At 43.0% G+C, this 18154-nt stretch overlaps 2 protein-coding genes across 4 annotated transcripts in view; one reads left to right on the top strand and one right to left on the bottom strand.

Annotated features, from left to right (window-relative positions):
- Positions 1–5207, top strand: part of slc41a1 (solute carrier family 41 member 1) — a 37428-nt gene extending 32221 nt beyond the window's left edge. For both annotated transcript variants that reach the window (XM_034287577.1, XM_013138163.3), the window contains exons 7-11: positions 275–422; positions 1189–1268; positions 3687–3821; positions 3944–4092; positions 4499–5207. In XM_034287577.1, coding sequence (XP_034143468.1) covers positions 275–422; positions 1189–1268; positions 3687–3821; positions 3944–4092; positions 4499–4684 — 698 coding nt within the window. In that variant the 3' untranslated portion in view covers positions 4685–5207. The remainder of the gene's footprint in view (positions 1–274; positions 423–1188; positions 1269–3686; positions 3822–3943; positions 4093–4498) is intronic.
- Positions 5208–8566: 3359 nt separating this feature from the next.
- On the bottom strand, positions 8567–14360 carry si:ch211-112f3.4 (EF-hand and coiled-coil domain-containing protein 1). 2 transcript variants are annotated; one of them, XM_010896140.3, is made up of 7 exons: positions 13438–14360; positions 12771–13197; positions 12539–12673; positions 10458–10667; positions 9897–10044; positions 9521–9637; positions 8567–9354 (listed from the first exon to the last, which is right to left on the bottom strand). In XM_010896140.3, exons 1-7 carry the CDS (start codon positions 14024–14026, stop codon positions 9115–9117), a joined length of 1866 nt encoding a protein of 621 aa, XP_010894442.2. In that variant the 5' UTR covers positions 14027–14360; the 3' UTR covers positions 8567–9114. The 2 variants fall into 2 exon arrangements, with proteins under 2 accessions (XP_010894442.2, XP_010894444.2); XM_010896142.3 differs by having other exon boundaries at positions 9521–9634.
- Between the last annotated feature and the right edge of the window lie 3794 nt (positions 14361–18154).

Below are 18154 nucleotides of genomic sequence, written 5' to 3'. Positions count from 1 at the left end.
CTCCGGAGCGCCTTCCTGGGAAGGTGTTCCGGTCCCATCCCACCGGGAGGAGACCCCGGGGAAGACCTAGGACACGCTGGAGGGACTATGTCTCCCGGCTGGCCTGGGAACGCCTCGGTGTCCCCCCGGAAGAGCTAGAGGAAGTGTCTAGGGAGAGGGAAGTCTGGGCATCTCTGCTTAGACTGCTGCCCCCGCGACCCGGCCCCGGATGAAGCGGAAGAAGATGATGATGATGATACTATTGATTTGATGGAGTGTGTTTGCTCTCTTCCAGACTTTAACGACTATGCCAATCCGTTGGTGTGTGCTGTGTTTGTGGTCCTGACCCCTCTGTGGGTGCTGATCGCTCGCAGGATCCCTTCCACCAGAGAGGTGCTCTACTCCGGCTGGGAACCTGTAATCATCGCCATGGCAATCAGCAGGTACAACACCTGCACTTATCTGTGTCTCACACACCTCTCTTGTGTCACTGTTCTACCTGTGTCACTTCTACCTGTCTCACCTAGCTCTCATCTGTGTTACTTCTACCTGTCTCACCTAGCTCTCATCTGTGTTACTTCTACCTGTCTCACCTACATATCATCAGTAACTCTGTTCTACCTGTCTCACCTACTTCTCATCTGTGTCACTTCTACCTGTCTCACCTAGCTCTCGTCTGTGTTACTTCTGCCTGTCTAACCTACCTATCAACAGTATCTCTGTTCTACCTGTCTCACCTACTTCTTATCAGTGTTAATTCTGCCTGTCACACCTAGCTCACATCTGTGTTACTTCTACCTGTCTCACCTAAATATCATGTCTTACCTACATACCTGTCTCACCTACTTCTCATCTGTGTTACTTCTACCTGTCTCACCTACCTCTAATCTGTATCTCTTCTACCTCTCACCTTTTACCTGGATTTCTTCTACCTGTCTCACCTACCTCTAATCTGTGTCACGTCTTCCTGTCTCACCTACCTCTAATCTGTACCTCTTCTACCTCTCACCTCTCATCTGTGTTACTTCTGCCTGTCTCACCTATCCCTCATATGTGTCTCTGTTCCACCTGTCTCACCTACCTATTATCAGTATCTCTGTTCCACCTGTCTCACCTACCTATTGTCAGTATCTCTGTTCTATCTGTCTCACCTGCCTGCCATCAGTGTGTGATCTGTGCCTCACCTCCCATCCTCTGTGTAATCCTCAGTGTTGGGGGTCTGATCCTAGATAAAACTGTGTCCAATCCCAACTTTGCTGGCATGGCTGTCTTCACTCCTGTTATCAATGGTGAGACCCTCTACTGGCACAGAATACCCAGCACAAACCCATTCATTAATACACTGAACACACAAGTCTGTCTGATATATAGTATGTGGATATGTGTTATGTATATTACTGTCTGATGTATACTGTGTGCATGTGGGTTGTGTATATGTCTGTCTGATATATAGTATGTGGATGTGTTGTGTATTTGTCTGTCTGATATATAGTATGTGGATATGTGTTATGTATATTACTGTCTGATGTATAGTATGTGGATTTGTGTTGTGTATATGTCTGTCTGATATATAGTATGTGGATTTGTGTTGTGTATATGTCTGTCTGATATATAGTATGTGGATATGTGTTGTGTATATGTCTGTCTGATATATAGTATGTGGATTTGTGTTGTGTATATGTCTGTCTGATATATAGTATGTGGATATGTGTTGTGTATTTGTCTGTCTGATATATAGTATGTGGATATGTGTTGTGTATATGTCTGTCTGATATATAGTATGTGGATATGTGTTGTGTATTTGTCTGTCTGATATATAGTATGTGGATAGGCGTTGTGTTTATGTCTGTCTGATATATAGTATGTGGATTTGTGTTGTGTATATGTCTGTCTGATATATAGTATGTGGATTTGTGTTGTGTATATGTCTGTCTGATATATAGTATGTGGATATGTGTGTATGTGTTGTGTGTACATCTGTCTGATATATAGTATGTGGATATGTGTTGTGTATATGTCTGTCTGATATATAGTATGTGGCTGTGTTCTGTGTACAGTGGATATAAAAAGTCTACGCACCCCTGTTAAAATGCCAGGTTCTTGTGATGTAAAAGAATGAGACAAAGATAAATCATGTCAGAACGTTTTCCACCTTTAACTTGACCTATAACGTGAACAATTCAATTGAAAAACAAACTGAAATCTTTGAGAGAAAAAAAATAAGAAAAAACTCACAATAACCTGGTTGCATAAGTGTGCACACCATAACACATTTTCCCACATGCTTTTGGGGGACTTGATGTTTGTTTTTGCAAACTTCAGCCGGTCTTGGATGTTTTTCTTTGTAAGAAAAGTCTTCCGTTTTGCCACCCTACCAGATAGCCCATTCATATGAAGAATACGGGAGATTGTTGTCACATGTAGCACACAGCCAGTACTTACCAGAATTTCCTGCAGTTCCTTTAATGTTGCTGTAGGCCTCTTGGAAGCCTCCCTGACCAGTTTTCTTCTCGTCTATTCATCAAGTTTGGAGGGACATCCAGTTCTTGGTAATATCTCTGTTGTGCCATATTTTCTATATCTAATGTTTTGGAAATTCTTTTGTACCCTTCTCCTGGCTGATATCTTTCAACAATGAGATCCCTCTGATGCTTTGGAAGCTCTCTGCGGACCATGGCTTTTGCTCTGAGATGCAACTAAGAAAATGTCAGGAAAATCTTACTAGAACAGCTGAACTTTATTTGTGATTAATCAAAGTCACTTTAAATGATAGCAGGTGTGTAATGACTTCTATTTAACATGAGTTTGAATGTGATTGGTTAATTCTGAACACAGCCACATCCCCAGTTATAAGAGGGTGTGCACACTTATGCAACAAGATTATTGTAAGGTTTTTATTTCTCATTTTTCCCCCTTAATGATTTCAGTTTGTTTTTCAATTGAATTGTTCACATTATAGGTCACATTAAGAGTGGAAAATGTTCTGACATGATTTATCTTTGTCTTATTCTTTTACATTACAAAAACCTGGCATTGTAACAGGGGTGTGTAGACTTTTTATATCCACTGTATGTATGTCTGATAAACAGCTCCGGAAAAAATTATGAGACCACTTAATTGCCACATTTTTCTTTCATTTCCAAAAAGGTTGAAAAGGAAAGTTTTGAGTGAGGAACAGAAGCGTTCAATTTGCAGTGGTCTCTTGATTTTAACCTTTCTGTTCCTCACTCAAAACCTTCCTTTTTGACTTTTTTGGGAAGGAAAGAATAAGGTGCAGTGGTCTCTTCATTTTTTCCGGAGCTAAATAGTGTGTGTAGTATGCTGTGTGTGATGTATAGTATGTGTATTGTGTTATGTGTGTGTGTGGTGTATAGTATGTGTTTTGTGTTGTGTGTGTGTGCGGTATATAGTATTTGTATTGTGTGTGTGTATGTGTGATATATAGTACGTGTATTGTGTTGTGTGTGTGTGTGTGTGTGATATATAGAATGTGTATTGTGTATATGTGATATATAGAACGTGTATGTGTGTGTGTGTGTGTGATATATAGGATGTGTATTGTGTTGTGTGTGTGTGTGATATATAGAATGTGTATTGTGTATATGTGATATATAGAACGTGTATGTGTGTGTGTGTGATATATAGTATGTGTATTGTGTTGTGTGTGTGTGATATATAGTATGTGTATTGTGTTGTGTATATGCCAGGTGTGGGAGGGAACCTGGTTGCGGTGCAGGCCAGTAGAATCTCCACCTATCTCCACATGAACGGTATCCCCATGGGAGAGCCAGACCCCAACCCCAGAAAATGCCCCACACCCTGCACCTCCTTCTTTGGTTCCAGTAGGTTTCGATTTGTTTCGTATTGGCCAGTGCCAGGTTATTATCAAAATAACAGTGTTGAGGGAAGAATTAAGCTAATTCTCCTTTCTTGTTCTAAAGTGATTCCTCTCTTACTCTCTCAGATGTGAACTCTCGATCAGCGCGGGTGCTCTTCCTCCTGGTTGCTCCAGGTCACCTGATCTTCCTCTACACCATCAACTCCATGCAGGGGGGACACACCACCCTGACATCTATTTTCATAGCCTTCTACATGGCTGCTGCTCTACTGCAGGTGAACACAAACACTCTTATTGGAGGTCTAAAGGTAACACTCCCTGCATGTTGATTTTCCTGACTGTCTAATGGTTAAGATGTGGGAGATACCAAACAGTCCCCTCACCACAGTCCCTCTGTATCTGATTCAGATCAGTTAGCCAACAGCCCCCTCACCACAGTCCCTCTCTATCTGATTCAGATCAGTTACCCAACAGCCCCCTCACGACGGTTCCGCTCTTCTCGGTTCAGACCAATTCCTCTCCGCCCCCACGGTTCCTCTCTGTCTGATTCAGACCAATTCCTCTCCGCCCCCACGGTTCCTCTCTGTCTGATTCAGACCAGTTCCTCATCGCCCCCACAGTTCCTCTCTGTTCGATTCAGACCAATTCCTCACCACCCCACGGTTCCTCTCTGTCCTGTAGGTGTTGATCCTGTTGTACCTGGCTGACTGGATGGTCCACTGGATGTGGAGTAGGGGGATGAACCCTGATAACTTCTCCATTCCATACCTGACGGCCCTGGGGGATCTGCTGGGTACGGGCTTCCTGGCGCTCTGCTTCCACATCCTCTGGCTGATTGGAGACAGAGACACTGATGTGGGAGACTGAAGACACGCCCACCTGGACGGGATACACTGGGACAACAGAACACCTATATATCTATTCACATCTAAATGGCAGATCGCCAAAATCACCAGAGTTACTTAACTGTACATGATCTGCTTCTGGATATCGGAATTTCAGATCCAGGCGTCAGCCGTGACCCCTTGAACTCCAATCTCACCCCAAAACCACTGCTACTTTATTTGACTAAATAAGAGAGTTCTACTACTGTTGTCTTACTTGTTATTACCATGACTATGATTCTGATTATTATTGGTAATAGTGAATTTGAAATGAATTTATATGGGTTTTATTGTTAGGCGGATGAATCTTCATTATTTTCAATGGGGACATTCCCCCTTGGGTCAGTCATATTTGCCGCATTTGTAAAGAACAAATACATTTTTGAGACTTGAAATGCAGACAGACAGACAGCAAAAAAAAAAAAAAAAAAAGAAACTCACCCATGCCTTGAATGCTTAATCACCAAGTGCTATGTGTATAAAGATATGTTGATATGTGAATATTATTTGAAGTGGGAGAGTGTACAGGGGCGGAGCACCCTCTCTGTTTGCCTTCAGAGTTGTGACTGAGTGGAGGAATCTGCACAGGGCTAGGGTGTTGGAGGTCTGAATCCACTGAGGTAACCATATCTTAACATTACCTCAACAGAAACAGGACGCTTTAACAGCTGTTGGTAGAAGTTGCCCTTAAGCACAGATTTAGGATCAGCTTACCTTCCTCAATTTCTAACTGTAACCATTAGGATGGGTAGAAAACACACCTGACCCTGTAACTGTGGTAAGAGGCAACATGTCCTTACACCGTGGACTAAGGCCTGACAGATGTCACCGAGTTCAGGTGCCAGGGACCTCCAAGGAAGGGCAGTTTCTACAGCATTTTGGCCCGTTCATCCCAACCGGGTCCTTTGTGGTCTCTGAGGCAGTGTCATTTACAAGGTCTAAACACATCTCCAAGTGCTATGATCTGGAAATGTCTTAAATCACATTGTTGTTCTTTCTTTGTTTACTTTGTTCGCGCAAAAACACTTGATGCTAAATGCCACTTTGTTTGTGGCAGCCTGGTTATTCCCATTTGTATCTGTGATGATCACTTGGTCTGTGCGGTCTCCGGAGGGCCCGAGAGGGAGGCTCCAGAGGGGAGGAGCTCTTATTGACACAGGCCCGTGACAGGTGACGTCGTCCTCTCTACTGCGGCTTCATAGGAGCATCTGTTAAAGGGGCGGTGAAAGTTATCCACATAATGTCCCTGTTGTCTAAAGGCCTCTACATACTTAGACTATGCAAAACCAAGCGACGGACATGGTTTTCATGTGTAGTTCTATCTACATTTGTGAGGCTCAAGTTCAGGCACGGACCGCATATGACGATCCAACATCAACGGATTTCATCGGAACTGAGAGGGGAAAGACAGGAAGTCGAGGGAGGAATTGTTAAACCGCGATTGGCTGCTTTGGGATCGCATGTAAAAACATACTTCTCTCAACTTGCTCTCTCTCTCTCTCTCTCTCCCTTTCTCTTTCTGCCTCTCAATCTTCTGAGTTGCTGCTAATCAAGGCCTGTCCATGCTGACTAACACATGTCCTGCTTATTGTGCATTGTACACAAACACACCCACTCATAAACACAATGAACCTCTGAGACAATATATTCCATCCATCCGCTTTAAAACGGCATCCTATTTTACCCACATCTATGTACTGTCAGTAAAGAAACTAATTCTCTAAGAACCCCAGCTTTATTGAGAAATGCATGTTATCATCTGATGCTTTGTTATCTGGTACTTTTTAGATTCACAACATAATAGTTTAAGGGGCCAGAAGAATGCATGTGCAGTTGTCTGACGACTCAAACTGACTTCTTCCGCTGCTCTTTCATTCTGAAGAAACATTTGTGGAATGGCGTTTGGACTGAGTAATGAGTTCTGGATAGACAGGCAACGTGCAAGACAATGTTCATTACGTTTCCTTCTCTTTCCTTCTATGGGTCTCTTGTTTTGATTCTTAGCTTCGTGACACTTAAAAAGTGATTGAATTATTTCTTACATTTAAAATGTTCCTAATTCTTTTGCAATATTAATGTGTTGAGCATTGCAGAAAGTACTGTAATATAAATACAAACAACAGAGGGCAACATTGTAATGTGTGAACATGAGGCAGTAAAGATCACCTCTGTTCAATATTCCATCAATATTCTAGAACTTTAAAGATTATAATCTAGAACCTGTTTTCTAGATTGACCTGTATTCAGCATCCTAATCTAAAACTTGTATTTTCTGGATTCCCAAACTTGTATTTTTAGGTCCAAGATCCCATGTCCTAGATTATAGATTATCTACCTTCTGAATTTTAGAACCTGTAACTAATATATTCTAGAACCTGCCGTCTGGATTCTCGAAGCGGAACCCTACATGTAGAACTTGGGTCCTCTCTGCTGTCTTTCTGAACCTGTGCCAGCATTCATCCCCAGCACAGATCAGAGGTTGTGAATACTTCTTCAGGGGAAAGGAATGCCTTGTCTATTTATTTTTTAGATGCACACAAAGCAAATTGTACATATTATATTTATTCTATAAATATGTTTTTTTTTTATTTTGTCTCAGTTCAGTTTTGCTGTTTTTGTAATTGTTCATCTCATATTTTTTTTTAGTTCATTCTTTCTTTTTCTTTTTTAGTTATTTCTTTCTTTTTCTTTGGGCCAGTAGAGCTTCAGCGCTGGCGCAGTAGATTAGCACCTAAGCTTACAAACACAATAGTGTTGTGCCTAATATCTGACTAACCTCATACCCCCGCCTGCATTCAGGCGGGGACCCAAACATAGACCTTAACATATCAGGAGCAAACACACATGCCAGCTCACCACAGAGTAGAATCTCTTAAATTAGCTTTGATTAATAACTGTTGTACGTTGATTTGATGTTGTCATGTTATAACTCTCATGGAACCCTTTTTTCAGAGGGTAGGAGGACACATGTTTACGCACACACCCACTCACTGAGGTTTAGGAGGTACAACAAACACACACACACACACACAAAAACAAGAACATTTAAGAAGTATAATACACAGAGGCAGGAAGGATTAGAAAGCATAACACACACACACACACACACACACACACACACACACACACAGAGGTGTCGGAAGTATAACATGATCACCACATACACACCGCTAGCTAAAACTGACCCTATGGTTACAAACCCACACATTCTTACGCTGCGTTTCGACCTGTGTAGTGTGTCTTCCACCTCCCAGGACTTGGTAAATGACTGGAAATAAACAAGTTATTATTTCATACCACTCTTCTGTATTCCTACCCAGTGTTTGTGTCTGGGGGCCTGTACCCAAATTGGATATGTCTGGGGGCCTGTACCCTAAGAGTTGGATATGTGTGTTTCTGTGTCAGAGAGGTTCAGGAGAGGATATGCTTTTCCGAGTGTAATGTCTCATGAATATGGGGAAATTACGGTCTTGATATGATACAGAGGCCAGAGTTGCTTTTTCTCTCTTTCCAACACCAACAGGAAAATGTTTTCGATCTGACCCTCTGCAGCCACCAATGTTAGATTTATGAGAATTTGCACAGAATTGTTGGTGAAATCAACATTGCAGTATGCGAAGATGTTCACTCGATGGGTATTCCCATGGAGAAAGTGCCTAGGGCGAGGGCTTAGGAGATATCATTAGGACTGGAGGGCAGCGCTAATCTCTCATACACCCTGAGTGTACAGTAAGTCCAACAGAGCAGCTGTTGAACTTAACAAAACTTGACAAAACATTTGTTCTGTGAATGCTTTCTGAATGTGGTGCGTAACTACAGTGAGTCGGCAAGTGAATAGTGAAAAGCCAACCACTTTATACCCTTTTTAGGTTTTATTATTAAATATTCTACAATAATTGTAATTATGTCTAAAATCTTCCTGGTGCCTCGCATGAGGTGTTTTACATTGACAGATATGATGAATAATGACTAGAGGAGGAAATAATGCACCTGAAATAGAGTACCAGTAAATCTAACGAACATTGTTATACAGCCTATACTAGTTTCTCTACATTTTAAGGACCTGGAAAGACAAAAACAATATTTCATTTACATAGATAATTATACTTTTCTCCTCAGTATAAATATTCAAATATTAACAAGCTTAAATAAACATAATTATGACATACTCAGTGTGCCACATTAGTAACACATACCTAATGGAAAGACATTGAAAGTAATGGCTAAAGCTTCAGTAATTCAGTTGTAAACAGACAGGCCCAGATCTACAGAATCCTGTATTTCCTTACAGTCTATCTACAATAAGGAGGAGACAGGAGGTGTTGGAGGAGTGTTCTCTGGAACATACAGTAGACTAGTTATGTGGTGTTCATGGAGGACAGTTTAGGGAGTTGTGAGAGGGTTGTGTGTTCCTCAACAGGAGATGAGCAGGGGATTGGTGGGGCTGAAGGTTCTCTGGCTGGGGGGCACAGCAACTGGCCCCTGTCCTCTTCCCCCTCCCCCTCCTCCCCCATCTCTCAGCAGCTCACTGGACGACAGCTGGGCACAGAGGGTAGTGGCCACCTCCATGACATAGGAGGAGCCGGGGCCACTCCTGCTGCAGACATCCAGAGTGTCCGTCAACATCTTCCCCAGAGCCCTACGAGAGACACCCTGCCCGAAGAGGACGGCGAGAGACGGGTCCGGGTGAGAAAGCATTGGGACACACTGTACCCAAGTCATTACAAACACAGGGCCACTAGGTGGCACTCCAGAACTAGAAAAAGAGAATGTTTTGAGGACCTTCTGGTGGTTACTGAGCATGCGTGTGCTTGTGTACCTTGCTGCGTAGTTGCTGTAGCAGCGTTAGAGCATCTGTAAGTTTCTCCTCCAACGCTGACAGACGTGCTCTCTCTTTCTCGACCGTCTGAACCTCCAACCTCAACCGCTCCACCTCCTCAGGTAGAAGAGAGACAAAGAAGAGGAGTCTTCCAATGAATAAATCCCAATCCAGTCAGGCCAGTGTAGAATTTACCAGACCAGACCCGCTGCTATCAGTCAACATGATTAGAGTGAACTTATTTTCTCAGGCAAACTCTCACAAAAAACATCTGCCGCTTCAGATAACCAACATAACTTCAAGTGCTTCACACTGGCCTTTGGTCTTTCAGTAATTATTTGTATTTATCAATTCCAAGAATCTGTTTCTCTCATACCTTCTCTAACTCCCTATCTTCCTGATTGTGACCATTGTGGCCCCACGCCCTGGGGCTCGTTTGGAGGTCATTGCCATGGGGATGGTTGTAGTTGTCATGGCAGAGCCTATGAGAGAGCAGCAGGTGGTGTGCTGTTGTGTGCTGACACCTTGGAGAGAAGAAGAGAGTTATGTGATCCTGGTTTTACTATACACAAGAGGACCAGATATATCCACAAAGACAGCAAAACCTAACAGTGAAAGTTTTTTTTAGCTGGTACCCAGAAGGAAAAAGTATATTTCCTTTGTTGATAGGTTAGGAGGACAACTTACAATTGTGGTTACTGTTAGAATTGGGGTAGGGTTTACATTTGGGAATTAACTGTTAGATTTAGGAATTAGAGTTTAGTACAGGTTCAGGTATAGTTAATTGAGGTTACGGTTGGTTAGGATCGAGTTAAGATTAGAGTTAGGTTCATTTTTACGGTAAGAATTGGGTTTCGAGATAAGGCATAATAGGGAATATTTATAAGGATATAAAAAAGAAAGTGTGTGTGTGTGGGTGTGTGCACGATACACTCACCCTTTACCACAGGTGTGAAGTCTGCCGATGAGTCTCTTAACCTCTAGCAGGCAGCATTGTCCAGCCTCTCTCACCTTCACCTCCTCATTCTCCCTCTCCTCCTCTTCCTCGTCTGAGGCAGCTCTCCCCTCCACAGCCCGCTGAAGGCCGGTGTCATCCACAGGCTCTAGAGGCAGTGAGACAAGGCTTCCCCTGGAGGTGCACCGTGATCTGAGAGGTCGCAGTATGGGTCAAATGTCAATACTCCTGTACACATTTGTGTGTACGAAGAGGCTGCTCTATGAGCTGCTTGTTGAACATAATTCAGCTGTAAATCACAACATGAGAGCTTAGGCATGTTTGCTTGATAGTGAGTAGCTTCCCACAGCCATGTATTAGCCGTGAATACGCATCTAATGAAATGTACACTCCACCAAACATCTCTGTTCTCATCACATTTTGATTTCTCATTAGCTGGATAGCTAGCCAGCAGCATGGCAGTAAGCTTGGCTGTCTAGGCAGAAAGAGCAAAGTAGTGAGCTACTGTGTGTTAAACAAGACAGGCTCCAAAATGAACACTGGTCCTCAGTACAAATATAATCATCTTATTGTCAGTGTTACTGGGATTGTTTAGTTAGTTTTCAGAAACTTGCAATCTGCACAGAGATATCATTAAGTGCTTGCATCCGTTATGACAAAAACAGCTGCTAGTGCTGTCATGTTCGCAAATAATTCAAACATTTTGAGCAGGTTGTTTTTTCATTTTAATAGAACAGTATATTAAAAATAATATACTGTCAGAAATATTGGTAATCATCACCTTTGCCAACCCAAAAATTCCCATATGGGTATAAAGAGCATTCCACCTCCAGCTGACCAAGCACTTAAAACCAGCACAGACACCCGTGAGAGGCTAAGGCCTCATTAAGATTTCAACACACACATAAATGTGTCCTAAGGGGTCAATAGTTTCTGACCCCCGGAACTAGGGTCAGTCAGTCATGTCTATCAGTCAGTGTGTCCCGTCCATCTGTTGGATCTTAAGCAAACTAGAGCCCAAGTATTGCACCTCAGGTCCATAGCTGGGGACTGTTAATCAGAAAGTTAACTTCAATAACCATTAATCAGTTAAATCATAAAAAATTTAACTGAAGGTAGCGATAAACGTTGACATTCATTTTTATTATATAAAAAGTGTTTTGCTCTATAAACATCTAAAAACATCTACATCTAAAAAAAAAAAGGCTTTTTTGGGTATATTTAAGGGCTTGCATTAGTTGTTTTTTAACTGTATGTGCTAGAGTCTCGTGTTTTTTCTATTGGTTTCCTGACTTCCTGACTAAGTCAAATTGCATTTGTCCTTTTCCGTCAAGGCGAGGCAACATAAAGTTAAAGTTGCTCCATTTTTGGAAAGTCTTGCACAAGCATAACAATGAATAGCCAATTCATTTCACAAATAATAGAGAGCCATTCTTTGTTGGCCAATCACAGATTATGTTTACAACGCACAAATAGCTGCTCACAAGTAATGAGCATTTTTAATGAGAATTTTTCACTCTTGACATTCATACTGTAGCCTTGAGACTAGCACACAATCTTACTGTACAGAAATACATTTTTGACTTTGCAAGTAGCATCTAGATATTGAGCACAGCAAGCATTGAATTTGGTCTCGTTCCCCACTTTGGACTGAAGAAGAAATTTGCTTAGACTCTAGAGGGTTTTAAAAGGATATTTATGAAGTTTTTGGGTTAGAAGACTTGAGTTTACTGAAGTTAAATGTAATGGAATTGAATTAGTCCGATAATGATTTTCACAGTTAACTTAAACATTAAATAGTTAACTAACTTGGTTAATGGTTTGGTGACCAGCTCTGCTCAGGACTACCTGGCTTATCTATTCCTGTAAAATGTCCACCTATTTGTGTGGTATATCTAGTTTCTGCCTGGGTGTCTGGAAAATACAGATGCAATACACAGTTGATGCTGTGCTTGTTGTTGCTACGTTGTTGGTGGTGATGTCGTGATTTAGAATTGAGTATTAACTCAACATAATCCCAGTTATAATCAGCTCCTATTTCTGCCAGGACGGGCAAACTGTACCTGTACTCCTCCACTTCTGTCTCCAGCTGTGTGACTCTGCTCTGAAGCATAGGGACCTCCTGAGCCTGGTCCTGGATCAGCCGCACCTTCTGGAGCCCCTCTCTGAGAGCATTCCTCACCTGCTTTGCTCTCCACCTGTCAATCAGACAATCAATCAGTCAGTCGACCAATCAACCAGCTACTGAATCAATCAGTCAACCAACAAATAAATAGATACTCTTCCAAAAACAACCTTATCTCAGTGTTCTCCCTTTGTAAATGAGATTCCACCTTCTCCAGCCTCTGAACTTCCCCATAGGCCCAGCCAAGCTCCTGTTCCAGCCGCTGATTAAACCTGATTGCTTCATCCAGCTGTCCATCACGTGAGGACCGAATCAGCTGCAGCTCCCTGAGGATAGGGTCTTTGGAGCCCAGTCTCCCTGATACATTTTCTTTCCCCACACCACACAGTCGCTTCTGCACATTAGGGGTTGGTATGTTTGAGTGTGTCAGATTGTTGGAAGTCGTTACACTGGTGTGGTGCATGGTAAGCCTGGCTGGGCACCTCTGTCGTCGTAATGCGACCTCCAGAGCAAGGCAGCGAGCATCACTGCCCTGTAGAGCAGAGCGCAGGTCCTCAACCAGCTCCCTCAGAGCCAAACACTCCGCTTCTGTCTGACCTAGAGATGGGAGAGAGGTCTATTCATATTCCCTGATGTTTTTGCCCCAGGAGTTGTAACACACCAGGACTCCTTATTCGTGAACTTAGTAACTGATGCAGTAATTGAGGGGTCAACTGGAGAAGGGTTCAAACCTAGATAGTGGACTACCTTGGTACTTTCTGTATCCTATCAGTTTAGAGGCAGGATATGCTGGAGTATGATAGAGGCGAGTAAAGTTTGCTACAGGCAACGTCTTACCTGTCTCATTATGTAGTTTGGCTGAATGGTTAAACGCCTTCGGTGCCGGCCTACTCCCGAGATGGTTTCTGGTTAAATCGAAACTGACACATTTCCTCCGCCGTACCCGCGGCCACCGAACACGGATCTCGCGCTCGATGTGCTCGGTCTCATGCGTAACTGGGAGGCGCATGACACCCTGTCCAGTTATATCGCGCGCTCGGACGCGGAAATACCCGCAGAGCCGCGAATGGAAGTCTCTAAATGCCAGTTCGCGAGGGAGCCCAGAACAGATTCCGCGACCCTCCTCATCTACTACCTTCTCTCCATCCCTTGTCTCATTCTCTTCTCCAGTAAGCCCCAGTACTGAACAGAGCAACTTGAAGTCTTCTGCGGAGATCACATCGTCCTGGTTGGGATAAGCCAGGTGGTGGAATACTTCCTGGAGGTACTGATCGATCCCGGTGGCCAGGACTAATATCTCGTTCTCCACGCCGGGGTCGGGGCTGTGATGGTGGGCCAGGGCGCTTCGCAGCCACTCGCTCTTGCGAGCAGGTCTAGGGGAGGACTGCAGAGATTGCGTCGTTACTGTACCTATTGAGCTCTTCATGCTGGAGACCAGTGTTGCACGTTAAATAAATTACAAAATAATGTTCCCCAACACGGCTAAAACATATCCCAAGGTGCCATGAGAAAGTCTGCAATTGTAATGCAGTGCTTGTCCCGCTTGTTCACCCAATAGATCAAAAACGTTCCATACAAAACGAGGTAGTTCATATATCTAACAATATTTGTAAATAAAAGTCAAACTCATGCAAGCTGAATAATGCGGTAAAGTGTGTTTTTAAATGCTATCCCTCAAAGCATTCAAGTCTCGTAACCAATTCAGTTGCACGGATACTCCTCCTTCAACAGCGAAGTCTGTTGTGCGTAGGGACTATGATGGTGAAATTAGTCCCCACCCGCAGGAGTAAACTGGATGTGTGTGTGCAAGGGGATCTGTCACAGTGTGTTGGGCTACTGCCCCCCCAACACACACACAGACGCACACACACGTAAAATGGTAGAAGGATTTGACTGAGCCATGAAGGCTAACAACCTGATACCCAAAAACATAAAACATTTTAGAGAACCATGCCAACACTCAACCAAATAGGTGCACACACACAGATAGGTTTTACCATCAAGGTGAGGAGCATTAATATAGAGCTTAACCTTAACCCTAACTTTAATAACCTAAACTTGCCCAATGCTAACCATAACTTACACCTAACCATAACCTAACCCTAACTCGTTAACATAACTCTTAATACCTAAACTTAACACCAATCCTAATTCTGAGCCAAATTCAAACCCTAAATCGAACCTTAAGTCGGGATAAAGCTTCATGGTTAGGGGGGACGGTCTGAATGTCTACATGATTTTCCTTGGGTACTCACTAAGACAGGGAGACAGGAACACACTCTACCACTTCAAGCAGACACCAAGCCCCTTGGAGCGGAAATACCTTTCCCCACCCTAATGGCTACTCATCACACACCTGACTGCTACACAGATGCCATATAAGGTAACACACGCCTGAGCATGAAAGCATGCGCACACATACACGCACACATACACGGACACACACACGCACGCACACATACACACACACGCACGCACACAGGTTTAACAATGTACAGGTCTATGAGAGGTGAGTCATCTGTGGTAAACACATTCTTGGGAAGCACTCAGTGACATGTCATTTCTTTTGTCTCATCACACATCTAAAGGCATGCCTCAGGATACATTTTTTATGCATGAATTTCAGTTCCTCGTGGTTCAAGGTGACCAGTTGCTGTAACTTGAGTAAAGTTGGTTAAGGGTTATGTAGTCAGTTATTCAAAAACCACTTGGTTTATATTTCTACTGTATTGATAAACTAAGGTTAACTGCGGGATCCTGCTGCTAGGTCACGTCTCCCTGGGAACAGGGGACGGCTGTCTGTTTTTCTGGCTGTCCTCCTGGTCTGTTTACTGTTATGACTGATCTAGTGTGGGATATCAGACCTCTGGTATTTCAGAAAGAAGGACAAACACACACACACCTGCTATCACACAACCATCCACATTCAAATGCATACAAACTCTCCCACACCAATACACTTTTAAACACACACACACACACACCTTAACAAAACGATCCACTTTCACACACACACGCACATACACTTTCACACAACCACCCACTATTAAACACACGTACACACCCATCCCCTTTCAATGGCAAACACACACATAGACCTAAACATGCTCATACAAAGACAAGTTCAACAAGGAGCTATTGAATATGGACATGTGTGTACATGATGATGCTGTAACTCCATCTATCTCTCTGACTCTCTCCATCCTTGTCAAAATAGACAGAGACTCCAGTCACCCAGTCCACATTATCACTATACTACAGCATGTCCAGAACCAACAGGACCCAATACAGCTTCTACCTCCAAGACATAAAGCTGTTTGACTGGACTGCAAAAACAATTACTCAGTGGTTCTTTGGACTAGTTACGTGCTCCCCTTTGTGCAATAACACTTTAAATCAGAGGTCTCAAACCGGTTCCACAGAGGGCCGAGTGTCTGCAGGTTTTCGCTTTCACCTTGTACTTAGTTGAATAATTAGGTCACTAATTGGTTGGTTTCTCCCCCCACCTGGTTGTTTAGGTCTGAACGGGGAACCAATTTAAAGGAAAGCTCGTGCTCAAACCGTGGAACCGGTTTGAGACCTCTGCTTTAATTCTAACTCTGTCCATACACAATGGACTCCCACATACACACACACACACACACGCCTAGGCCATATCTATGTAGAGCAACTATTCATTTTTTCAGATCCTCATAGAGTTCTTTGCCATGAGGTGCTGTTGAACAGTGACCAGTATGATGGAGTGTGAGAGTGATGACACCAAATTTAACACACCTGCTCACCATTCACACCTGAGACCTTGTAACACTAACAAGTCACATGACACCGGGGAGGGAAAATGGCTAAATGGGCCCAATTTGGAAATTTTCACTCAGGGGTGTACTCACTTTTGTTGCCAGCAGTTTAGACATTAATGGCTGTGTGTTGAGTTATTTTGACGGAACAGCAAATTTACACTGTTATACAAGCTGTACACTCACTATCTTAAATTGTAGCAAAGTGTCATTTCTTCAGTGTTGTCATATGAAATGATATAATCAAATATTTGCAATAATGTGAGGGGTGTACTCACTTTTGTGAGATACTGTATATATACATATGCATATATATACACTCACCTAAAGGATTATTAGGAACACCTGTTCAATTTCTCATTAATGCAATTATCTAATCAACCAATCATATGTCAGTTGCTTCAATGCATTTAGGGGTGTGGTCCTGGTCAAGAAAATCTCCTGAACTCCAAACTGAATGTCAGAATGGGAAAGAAAGGTGATTTAAGCTATTTTGAACGTGGCATGGTTGTTGATGCCCGACGGGCCGTTCTGAGTATTTCACAATCTGCTCAGTTACTGGGATTTTCACGCGCCACCATTTCTAGGGTTTACAAAGAATGGTGTGAAAAGGGAAAACATCCAGTATGCGGCAGTCCTGTGGGCGAAAATGCCTTGTTGATGCTAGAGGTCAGAGGAGAATGGGCCGACTGATTCAAGCTGATAGAAGAGCCACTTTGACTGAAATAACCACTCGTTACAACCGAGGTATGCAGCAAAGCATTTGTGAAGCCACAACACGCACAACCTTGAGGCGGATGGGCTACAACAGCAGAAGACCCCACCGGGTACCACTCATCTCCACTACAAATAGGAAAAAGAGGCTAAAATTTGCACGAGCTCACCAAAATTGGACAGTTGAAGACTGGAAGAATGTTGCCTGGTCTGATGAGTCTCGATTTCTGTTGAGACATTCAGATGGTAGAGTCAGAATTTGGCGTAAACAGAATGAGAACATGGATCCATCATGCCTTGTTACCACTGTGCAGGCTGGTGGTGGTGGTGTAATGGTGTGGGGGATGTTTTCTTGGCACACTTTAGGCCCCTTATTGCCAATTGGGCATCGTTTAAATGCCACGGCCTACCTGAGCATTGTTTCTGACCATGTCCATCCCTTTATGACCACCATGTACCCATCCTCTGATGGCTACTTCCAGCAGGATAATGCACCATGTCACAAAGCTCGAATGATTTCAAATTGGTTTCTTGAACATGACAATGAGTTCACTGTACTGAAATGGCCCCCATAGTCACCAGATCTCAACCCAATAGAGCATCTTTGGGATGTGGTGGAACGGGAGCTTTGTGCCCTGGATGTGCATCCCACAAATCTCCATCAACTGCAAGATGCTATCCTATCAATATGGGCCAACATTTCTAAAGTATGCTTTCAGCACCTTGTTAAATCAATGCCACGTAGAATTAAGGCAGTTCTGAAGGCGAAAGGGGGTCAAACACAGTATTAGTATGGTGTTCCTAATAATCCTTTAGGTGAGTGTATCCTGTACAAATATATATATATATATAAGAGAAAGAGAGAGAAATGGAAAAAAAAGAAAAGGGGGATCTGCCTGTTATTATTAGGAAGATTCTGCCAATCTTTCTAAGCCTTAAGGCTTGTTCTGATAAGATAATTACATTACTGTGCAGGGAAGGGCTACTGTTCAGAACATACCCACACCCGTTGAAACACCCGATGAAACCTAACCTAAAATTCATGT

The sequence above is a fragment of the Esox lucius genome, chromosome 17 (assembly GCF_011004845.1).
Source record: "Esox lucius isolate fEsoLuc1 chromosome 17, fEsoLuc1.pri, whole genome shotgun sequence".
Classification (NCBI taxonomy): Eukaryota; Metazoa; Chordata; class Actinopteri; order Esociformes; family Esocidae; genus Esox; species Esox lucius.
Note: the sequence above shows the minus strand (reverse complement) of the source record. Positions and strands in the feature narration are given on the sequence as shown.